This window comes from Seriola dumerili, unplaced genomic scaffold (assembly GCF_002260705.1).
Source record: "Seriola dumerili isolate Sdu_G_001 unplaced genomic scaffold, Sdu_1.0 BDQW01000169.1, whole genome shotgun sequence".
Lineage (NCBI taxonomy): Eukaryota > Metazoa > Chordata > Actinopteri > Carangiformes > Carangidae > Seriola > Seriola dumerili.
The window spans coordinates 1,764,233-1,775,344 of NW_019174424.1; the positions used below are offsets into that span (position 1 = coordinate 1,764,233).

An 11,112-nucleotide genomic window follows, 5' to 3' on the forward strand; every position below is an offset into this window, starting at 1 on the left:
ACAGAGGCTGAGGCCCAGGCGGCACTAACTAGTCCCGCCTACAGAAGAATCTTATTGGTCAAAAAATCCAGAAAGGTCAATATGTATGGCTAGAATGAATGTCGTTCATATTTAACAACTAAAGCTATGTTCAACAAACGTTTTTTTTCACATTTAAGCATGTATTTTACATGATAGCTCAACATAATTGTATATAAATGCACGGACATACACAAACAACAATCTCAATTAAACTCAGGCATGAATTCTTTTAAGTATAGACTATAGGTATACATAGGTACTGAATGCTTAGTGCATACGTTGAAAGTTTATTGTGACAGAATGACTTGATCGTACTTGAACGCAGCTTAATGCCAGCCAGTTGCCATGTAACAGTGTGTAAACAACAGACACTGTTGTCAAGGTGCTAAAACTTATATCGTGTGATTTTTTAGAGAGTAGAGTACTGTACTTTGGAGAAACAACAGCTGGGTTTTTGCGGTTGTCGTTGGTAGGTAGTTACTTTAGAAGCTTGTTATCGTTGACGAATAATGTTTGTTTGGCAAGCTCATTTATCCATTCTTCTTAGCAAGCTAATTATAGCGTTAGCTTCCTAATATTATCCTAGCTACACTATTAATTGTTATTTTGTCTTACTTTATTGTTCGTTAAAATTGTGCATAAACCAAACTCCCAATTAACAAAATATGGTCTACTTTTCTTTTTTGAACAGAGGGTTAAGTTTAGTTAAGCGTGCTTCCAACTCAACAGTAGAATGAAGAAATTGAATTATGAATCTCAGCAAACTTTGATGGATGAAGAGGTTCTGCAAAAGGCAGTTGCAGAGCAAACTTCAAAGGCTGGGAAAACTGCCACGGCGGGGCGAATAGACTTTGATGCAGTCCCTCATATACGTCTGGAATACAAAAGTGAGAAAAATCATAAAATTACCAATCAGTGTCTGAATGTGTATTGGGTTTGTATTGGTTAGTATGTGAGAGGTTATTTGTTCACAGACATCCAGTGGATTGACCACTTATGGGACTTCACATCCTTGGCCAGGCTTGATTTGAACAACAACCTCATAGAGAAGATTGAGGGCCTGGACCGTCTAATTAATCTGACGTGGCTTGGTAAAATGAAGCTTTGCATTTACATTCTTGTCATAATGATACTGACAAACATGTACAAAACATCTTGAAATATAAGCCCAGTAACTCCTAGTATTAATTACAGTCATTCTGAATGTGTTTTTTAGATCTGTCATTCAACAAAATAGAGAAAATTGAGGGTCTGGAGTCTCTCCAGAAGCTTGAATTGCTGAATTTGTCCAACAACAGAATCTCTGTCATTAAAAACATGGATAAACTTGAGACACTCAGTCATTTCCTCATTGCAAACAACCTCCTCGGACAGCTGGACAACGTAAAATAAATTTCTCTCATAAAATCTGTCACATATTAAATATATATATATATATATATATGCATTTGTATTGCAAGTACTATATATGCGAGTATAACATATATATAGAATGTTTGTGTAACCAATGCAAATCTAATGCATTTCAAAGGTACTCTATCTCAGGAAATTTAAGAACCTGTTCACCCTCAACCTATCTGGAAATCCTGTCTCTAAGGAGGATGATTACAAATTTTTTATTGCTGCCTACTTTCCAAACTTGATGTACCTAGACTACAGACTACTTAGTGATGAGACAGTAAGTATAAACAGTGATGTGTTTTCACACAAATCCAAGTTGTAATCTGCTGTAATCATATATTTTTTGTTGTTTTCTTCCTTTTGGCAACAGACATTTTATAGATAATTTTCTTAAAACCATGACTATGCCCAAGGCTGTTTGGAAATTGTCCTAATGGGCATTTATAACTTGCCATGTTGATATTGTATAACAAAATCACATGTGTCCATGTGCAGAAAAAAGAAGCATCTAGCAAATACCACTATGTCCTTGTGAAAATGAGACATGAAGAGCTGCAGAGACAACAAGCACATGCTGCTGAGCAAAGCCAGAAAGCTGAACTTCAGTTACACAAAGTAATATAAAGTTCTCATTTGGTGATGCACTCATTGTCCACTGAGCTCTCAAACTTGAAATGCACATACAGTGTGTCAATTCAGTTCGTCTTTCCTACAGGATGCCTTTGTGGAGTCCCTCAATGGGTCTTATCTGTTTGAGAGCATGTTCAAAGATGATCCAGAGGCAGAGACACTACACTGCATAAGAGAAGTGGCTTGTTTGCTTCAAACATATCCTTTGTTTCTTGGCTTTCTCATCCATGCAGCTTTATTAATGAAATATAATTTCGGAAATCAGTCCTTGAATTCCTTGACCCTATGCTTACATTTGAGCACCAGATGGTGGATCTGTGTATGCAGTTGTTTGAAATAGGCTTGGCTGATCATAAACGAAGAGAGACAGAGGTGAACTACTTCTTCAGAGGTCAGACTAGGGCTTTGACAGACTACCAGCAGAAAGTATCACAGACATTGGCAGATTTTGAGCAGCAACACAAAGAGGTGAGCTGGGAAGAACATAGTGATATGCTTAACAAACTTTAACAGTTAATACATCAAATTTTCTGTTAGAGATCAGTAAAGGAAAATCTCTTGTGTTCACACCTTTCCAGAGGATAGTGGAGTTGCAGCAGTTATCAGACCCAGATGTAGTGAAAGTCAAGATTAGCCACTACAATGATGAAATCAGCAAGCTCAGTAACAGCCTCATGTCACTGGAGTTTCAGATGGTCAGCCAGTTGGAGGTAGGTGTGTGTGTGTATAAACCTTCTGTACCTTGTAGACTGATCTAAGATAAAAGTATACACATTATTATGGTTTTATAATTATACTTAAGGTATAGATTCAATAGTTTACTGTCAAAAACTGTTCATTTCAGGACATCATCAAAAAGTTGGACATCAACATCTCAGAAATGGTTGCCAACTTCAGTGAAACTATTCAAGGGATATATCCTTTTCACTGCTTTTTACACTGTTCTAAATTAATATATATATTATATAATAATATGTTTTTGAGAAAAAAATACATCTTAATGCAGTGTCACATTAACCCAGCAAAGAGTGATTGCAACAGCTACCTCTATTATATGTTTACCCTGACTTTTGAACAAGATCTTAAGAAATGTCCCATCTTTATCTTGATCCAATTTGAACTGGATTGAATTTTTATTAAATCTGAGTCCCTACATCAATAACGTAGTCTTGTCAAAACGACTTCTTTGACACAATCATACGTTTGCCCAGTGTCGAGATCTGGAGGATAATTATAATCAGAATGTGCGAAAGATTGCTGTTGCAACTCTGGAGAAAGTGGCCAAGGATGACCTGGATGACGACATACCGGATGATGTTAGAAGTGTATGTGTTATCTCTTTTTTTTACCAAAGTTATTATCTAAAAGATAGGATTACATTATGGTTACTGTAGACTATTATAGCCTTATAATCAAAAACTTCTGCTCTGCTCCATCTCAGAGAAAACCTATGACTATGTAGACTGTAGATAGCATTACAGGTCAGATCAGGTTAGGTGAAGTGAGGGTATGGTTCATTACCAGTGTCGATGCCCTCAGCTTTTCACACCTGTGTTCTCTCTATGTAGCTGTTTACAGACAAAGACACTGTGATGGATGCACTGTCCACCGGCCATGATAACCACCTGCTGAAGATCAATAACCGAGAGAATGAGCTAGTTACAGGTGTCAATGCCTGGAAAGTAGCCCTCATTAAAGGGGTAGGTTGCTGGAATTACCTCATAGCAAGTACCCCAATTTATATTTTTATATGGATGAAAAACCTCTCCTCCGTATCGGTCAGTGTTGTTATTGTTTGCTTTTTGTCTTTTTTTTTTTTTTTTTTTNGCCCTCATTAAAGGGGTAGGTTGCTGGAATTACCTCATAGCAAGTACCCCAATTTATATTTTTATATGGATGAAAAACCTCTCCTCCGTATCGGTCAGTGTTGTTATTGTTTGCTTTTTGTCTTTTTTTTTTTTTTTTTTTTTTTTTTTTTTTTTTTTTTTTTTACAGATTCAAGACAAAGAACTTAAGCGAAACCGCATGCACCTCTCGGACGTCCACAGATATGTGGACCATTTGAGGGAGCAGCTGGAGGAGTGTCTGTAGCATGATCTTTGAGACAACTGAGTCCACAAACATGAATTTTATTCAAGTAATTGGTAAAGAAAAAAAGGAACAGGATATTTTCACAACCTTCTTGGACAACTGTAACAAATTTCACTGTCCACTGTTCACTGTTATTTTCTGTTTTATTATTATAGTAAAGAAATATTGTACTAAATAAATATGTTCACTCTTTCATACAATTTCTTGCTGTCTGTTTTGAGGTAATAAAAATAATTTTGATAATCATCAGGTTTAATTGTCACATGCACAAAGAATACATATTTGAATATTATGTCCAGTGCTCCTAAGACTGTGAAGAACTAGTGTGAAGATTTAGAAGAAGAAAAATAATTACCCCCAGATCCAGAATCTGAGGTTATTCCTATCTAAGTTTCCCTCATTTCTCTCATGGTTGTAGTCTTGTAGTGTGTTGAATACATATCCCAGAATGCGTTTTGGTACATTATCCAATGAGATTCTTGCTCAAGCCGAGCACCAGTTTCCAGCCAATGAGATTCAGGGAAGCTGGATTCTCAAATGAGACGTTGCAGTCCGCCTCCTAAGGAATCAGTTCTTGGACAGCTCACAAACTGAGTAAAGTTTTGGACCTTGATAATTTGTGTGCATCTGGCAGACCCTCCTCTGTCAGTACCCCTTCTCTCTGTAGCTGTTGTGTGCTCAGCCACAAAGTTCATGACGGTTGCTGACGGTGACACTTTAGCGCTCATCATGCCTGTCCGAGCAGAGTGCTGCAGTGCTATCGGCTCGGCCTGCTCATCCTCGGCGTCTCTTGTTCCCCCTGCCCCGATCAACACCTACCAGCCGGGTGTAGCCACCTCACTGCTGTACAGCGGCGCACAGTTTCGGGGTTACCAGAAGAGCAAAGGCAACGCTTACGACGTTGAGGTTGTTTTGCAGGTAAATTTGTCAATGACGTTCACTAATTCTCTTTGGTTTTAACATGAGTTTGTTTATTGTTATAACAGTAAAGTCAGCATATTTATAGCTCTAGTTGCTATCTTAGCAGACGGTAGCTCCTTAGCTTTTTCGCTGTCAAACAACTAACACGCTGACCCAGTTTTGAGCCAGCCCAGGTGACTGTGTTGCTACTCTTGCATTTCATTTTGGATTTGGACCAATTTTCAGAAATGTTTTCGTCACCTATCTTGCAGTACATATACTATCCAAACATGTTAGCATCTTGTGCAACTAGCTACCTAAATGAATGAAATTAATTTATGTCAACAGACCTAATAAGAGAAGATATAATGCCTACTTGCAGTGTTTGTCTCTGTTCACACAACTCCTACTGCCATGTTTTCATCACAAAGAAGAAGCAGAACCATTTTGCCCCTATGATTTCAGGCCAGTATAATGTTCCTTAAATCTGTTTGTCTTGGGCAGCATGTGACTATGGAGGACTCTTACTTGTGTGGATACCTGAAGATCAAAGGCCTGACTGAGGTAAGCTTTGAAACTAGGTCAGATGTAGTAAGACTGACCTTTATTCTGTCAAAGACTAAGTACAAACTAGTTTAAGCATTTAGCCCTGTTTAAGCAAGTAGAAACTGGTTTCCTCTTGCTTGATGCAGGCTGAATTGCGACAAAGATTAGATGTAGGCAAATGAGGGGGCATTAGGTTTAACCCTACTCTTTAAGGTGTAGACTCTAGTCCTTGGCTTAAGTGTGTCAACTGTATACCCATTACATTATGCAACATATGCAAGGGAAAAGGTCAGCAGAATCCTGGAGTAGATTTTGGCTGTGGCACAGTGGAGTGAAAGATGAGGAGTAGCCAGGTTGTGTGTGTCGCTATAGAAGAAGTAAATTATATTTGAACTGAGAGGGTGTTTATGAGAAAATTAAACTAAGATGACAGATTGTAAACATGCATCTGAATGCATCTACTTATTGCAGTAGGCCTATACAGGGCGGTTATTCAATGCATGGCTATACACAGCTACATCCTAATATCAACAGATATTAAGGACATGGGGAAAAAGGATACTAAATCATTGCATCACGATTACTGTAATCTTTTCTGCTGATGCTCAGGCCATGCCCTGCTGCACAACAAACAAGCCACTGAAAGTCTGGAATTTTGAATTATCCTCACCTTGCACAGTGATGGACTGACAGAGCTTTTTAAACCTTTTATGCAGTTTTAAAACAAATATAATCTGCACTCATGAAGTTAGGAAAAGGTTTCACCGCCAGCTTTGTTTCAACTTTTTCTTACTTTTCACTTTTGTTTCTGTGTGTGACAGGAGTATCCCACTCTCACAACGTTCTTTGCTGGTGAAATTATCAGTCGAAAGAGGCCTTTCTTAACCAGGAAGTGGGATGCAGATGAGGATGTGGACAGAAAACACTGGGTATGTTCTCTTGATCTTTATTCTGTTATTTTGGTTCGTTGAAAGTATGTTTGTAAATGATTAATGGATGACCAGTGAATTAAGAATTTGATATTAGCAGACTGGGCTGGGCTTGCATCAAATACAGCACATACAGTTTGGAAAACTGAAGGATATTTACCATGAGCAACCATGATGTTAATAACATTCTGCATAGTGGGAAAGGCATCTGAGACATGTTGGAGGTTTAAGTTCATCCAAACTGTAGCCTGCAGCTCTTCATATAACCAGTTCACTATCATTTTGTAAACTGTGCAAAATTAAGTTTAGTCTTTTTAATTTTGTTTAACAATAGAAGGAGCAGCACTTATCACTGTGGTGTGAGAAAAGCCCATGGGAACTGTGAAAATCAAATGACAGGCATCTCTTTATTTTATAAGCATGTAATGATTAATAAAGATTTAATTAATTATTTATATGGCAGTTCAGTTAAACTTTGCACCTTTTGTTATAGTTGCTGTCTTGTTGTCATCTCCTTAGTTTCTGTTCTCTTCCCTGTTTTTAATGTTCACTCAACTAGGGCAAGTTTCAGCCTTTTTACAAATATGCCAAAAGCTTCAACTCGGACGACTTTGACTACGACGCACTGGACAACAGTGATTACGTCTTCATGAGGTGGAAGGTTAGTGCGTGATCTCACTGTCACATCGCTCTCTCTCTCATGTTAGCTTCAAACTCTAACCTCCGCTGTTTCCTGCACTCTCAGGAGCAGTTTCTGGTTCCAGACCACACTATCAAAGACATCAGCGGTGCCTCCTTTGCAGGCTTCTATTACATCTGCTTCCAGAAGTCCACAGCCACTATCGAGGGGTATTATTACCATAGGAGTTCTGAATGGTAACTACCGCTCCTGTTTGTAGCTCAGCAGCATTACAAGCCAAATTCAATGACTAAAAGAGCACTTTTAATGTCTCTCTTTTTTTCTTTTTCTTTTTTTTTTATTTACATCTGCAGGTACCAGTCTCTAAACCTAAACCATGTTCAGGTGCACAGTGTGCCCATTTATGAATTTCGGTGACACAAACACACAGGAATATTGAGTGAAGTAAGGGACAGTTCATGCTGCGCTGTGCTTAAATGGGATGGCAACGACGGAGGAGCCCTTTTAATGCCAAGAATGGCGGTGACCGGTTTTCCTCGCTGTGGGGAAATAAACGTGGTCAGACACTCCTCTGGTGGACTGAAGGAAATGACAAATGGACAGTTGTCACTGTTGCTGTGGAGCTGATGTTTGCCTCGGATTTCATTTTTAATTTGTCCTTTTTTTTTCTTTTCTTTTTTTTTTCTTTTTTTTACCTGTTTTTATTTCAATTTTGTGCAACTGATTGCTTTGTGCTCTCACAGTATGTGTCTCCCAGGAGTTGGACATCAAAACAGGTTCCAGGTTTCCTTCAGTGGAGACACTATTAATATAATTGCCTTTCAGTTAAGAGTTGCAAAAGAAAGAGTATAAAGTTGTAAGAGGAGTTTTGTTCAGCAAAGCTTAATTTATTTCTCTTTTTCTGATTATAGAGCATCTCTGAAATATCGCTTTGATGCACCTTAGTGATTAATGCAGAGCGTGATGTAGGGGTTTTGCCAAAAGGTTTCAACAGAAGCAATGGTGAGCAGTGATCCACTTTTTCTGCAAGGTCTGTGAGACTAAGTTGTTGTCTGTTGATCAGGGATGGTGTGAGCTAGAAATGGTCATTAATAACCAATCATTTCCAAGCTGCTGTGTTTTTCAAAAATCCACTAAACATCTCAACAAAAAGTCTGTAAATGGCTTCACTCTGAATTTTCTCTATGCAAGCCAAAGCTCACTAATAGGAAGGGTTTCTTACACCACCTAACTTAATTTCAGATGGTTTCTCTTCAAGAGTGATTTATTTATTTGTTTTAATCAAGAGAAAGAATGCATAATAAAATTAAGAATGATAGAAAGGATAAGGAGGTTTATTTAATTGCAATGACCAGCATTTAAAGCTCAGATATGTGACAACACCTTCCTCCTCGTGATTATTCTGAAATGTTTTTCAGAATTTTGGTCATGTGGAAGTTGGACCAGAGTAATAGAGATTTCATGGCACATGTGTAGTTTGACTGGAGACTGAGTCTGTGGATAAAGTTTAAGTTTCTGTCAGTTCCTGTCTCATGGTCACATTCATCTGTCTCACATTATTTCCACTTGTAGAAGCAGTGAAAATATGTCTGCATTGGTTTATTTTAACACATTTTTTACTTTTGAAATAAGTCACAAAAGTAGGATATAACATAGAGCTTCAAGTAAGACACTTAGCTACAGTGTGTGACTGTTCTGTCCAGTGGAGTATTATGTAAAGAAGCACCTTTGAGGCTCGAGGAGTGTTGAGTAGGAAAAGGTGATGAAGAATAAAGCCTCCTTGATGCTTTGGGAAAAACCTGCTGCCTTACAATTTTAAATGCTTGTAAAGCTTTTTTTTTTTTTTTTAAGAAATTAAGGTTAGTAATATTTTATTTAAAAGGAATCATGAAAGTATATTTCTGTGTTTGAGAGAAGTTGTGCGAAGGCGCTTTTCATCCACTTCTGAAGTTAAAGGTAAAGTGTTCTGCAAGGGGTTGATGTAAAAGCTCTCTGCTGGAGAGAGCATGTACTCTGCCTGCCTCTTTGTTGCTTGTAGACTTTCAGCTGGCCTGCAGCATGACACGTGGTCTTGATGGGTTGTTGTGGAAATACTGTCGGCACTGTCATTTTATTAAAAACCCCAACAAGTGGATTGGAGGTGTTGCAATCTGAACAACTTCAAAATAATTACCTTTTTTTATTCATCATAAAATAGAGAAATCAACAAAACGTGCAATGTAAGAAAGTGTTTGGGAGTGTGTCATTTAAAGTCAGTGACTGATTACATCTGATTTAAAGGGTCGGTTTAGAGAAGATGATGTATGATAAATCTGCTATGAATGTAATGTGTGAGGAGAAATAAAGAGAACTATTTGTATACTACTGCTGTTATTTTATTTTTTTCAATAAACCCAGCCCTGCTAAAGTTTAGTCAAACCTCCCATGGAGTTTTTCAGAGCACAGGGATCCTAGCAGCCAGCACTAGATGTCAGTAGTGAGCCATGAAAAGTTTCAAGACCTCAACTCTTTCAAACATGTCAGGGAGTCCCGACCAAGTTGAACATTTTTCAGCAGCACTGGTGTTAAGTAAGTTGTTGCCAACTTTGTTTCGTCTCTGACATAATGTAGCTGCTGAGTGAGTGAAAAAAAAAAAACTGCTGCTACAAATACATATAGATACGGATACAGGCCAGTCCCCCTTACCCTGCAACCCCTTTATAGACTCTCAAATGGAGAGAGGGATCCTACTGGCTGCAGCGTATTCCCATGCAGGTCAGCTCAGTCAAAGTCAAACAGTGAACCAGTTTATGTGCTGGGTTAAAAAAATCATGAGTTTTTTTTTTTTATTCATGCGTTTGGTGTTCAATGATCACAGGACCCCAGCAGGCGGTTGATCAACCATTATAATGCAGCTTTACTGATGACGTAAAAACGAGTCAATGATCAATTAGTGTGGTTCATGTTCGCTGTACGTGCCACAGGTAACGACACTTGGCTGAAGACGAGGAAACACATGTTCCAATGTGAACCACAAAAGGAAAGAAATGTTCAAAAAAAGTGGGCAAGAACTTCCTCATCTGGCTTTAACAATGCTAACAACTGTCTTAATGACTCAACACTCACTGCCTGCAGGGCTAATGCATTTTCACTGTATCCTAGTAATCCATGCACTTTGGCTGGGATAACAGTGCTTATGTATTGGTTATATTTTTTTGTTTGTGTTGAAAAAATATATTTTAGTAGTTGATGCAGCTTCAATAGAAGACAACAGAGAATGACACAGGTATGAATCCATAAAGACAAATCTATAAAAATTTGAGATCATCATGCTAATTCTGATTTCTTCCCTTTCTTTCATGGCAACATGGACACACGTAAAAATTACAATGATGCAGGTGTAAAAAGAAAATGAAAGTTAAATAGATATTAAATGACGTTGGTAAAGGCTGGTTGTCAACATCTGCAGTCGAGCCCTTCCACTGTGAAACTGTCATCATAAACTTCATTCATACAGTGCGGAACATACAGAGCACATACAGGATGACACATGTCAGAATATGAAGGACAACAAATAAAGATACAACACATACAAATATTGCAGATGATTTGCAGATAATTCATTAGTAATAGTGTGAAGTCAAGTATCTCCAAACTCTTGCATTTCACAACACAAACTTGTATTAATCTTTCTTGTGCGGAAGTTGAAGTTATCCAGATCCATGTGTGTGTGTGTGTGTTGGTTTGGATGCACTTTAAGTGGCTGCTGAGAATGATGGGCATTAGTGTATCTTAGTAGATATGTGGATTAACCAGACAACACAAAGAGTTGGTTCTTCTTCCAGTCAAACCCGTGAAAAACCTGTTGAAAACTATACTGACCTTTGTAATCACTGGTTCTATATTCAGTGTGTTTTGCTTGGTATTCATCCCTATCTAACATACTCATGGTGCTGACAAGGAATTTGGGAAACC

General features: G+C 38.1%; 2 protein-coding genes across 2 annotated transcripts; both read left to right on the forward strand.

Moving 5' to 3' along the window:
• The first annotated feature begins 399 nt into the window (after positions 1–399).
• drc3 (dynein regulatory complex subunit 3) lies at positions 400–4,232 on the forward strand. The gene is made up of 13 exons (XM_022752650.1): positions 400–490; positions 713–908; positions 996–1,112; positions 1,238–1,404; positions 1,553–1,699; positions 1,918–2,037; positions 2,138–2,250; positions 2,346–2,520; positions 2,631–2,762; positions 2,897–2,967; positions 3,254–3,377; positions 3,621–3,752; positions 4,048–4,232. Exons 2-13 carry the CDS (start codon positions 755–757, stop codon positions 4,141–4,143), a joined length of 1,548 nt encoding a protein of 515 aa, XP_022608371.1. The 5' UTR covers positions 400–490; positions 713–754; the 3' UTR covers positions 4,144–4,232.
• Positions 4,233–4,700: 468 nt separating this feature from the next.
• Positions 4,701–9,522, forward strand: LOC111227097 (glucose-induced degradation protein 4 homolog). The gene is made up of 6 exons (XM_022752497.1): positions 4,701–5,061; positions 5,548–5,607; positions 6,411–6,518; positions 7,078–7,179; positions 7,264–7,394; positions 7,512–9,522. The coding sequence occupies exons 1-6, from the start codon at positions 4,837–4,839 to the stop codon at positions 7,573–7,575; spliced, it is 690 nt and encodes a 229-aa protein (XP_022608218.1). The 5' UTR covers positions 4,701–4,836; the 3' UTR covers positions 7,576–9,522.
• Positions 9,523–11,112: the final 1,590 nt, after the last annotated feature.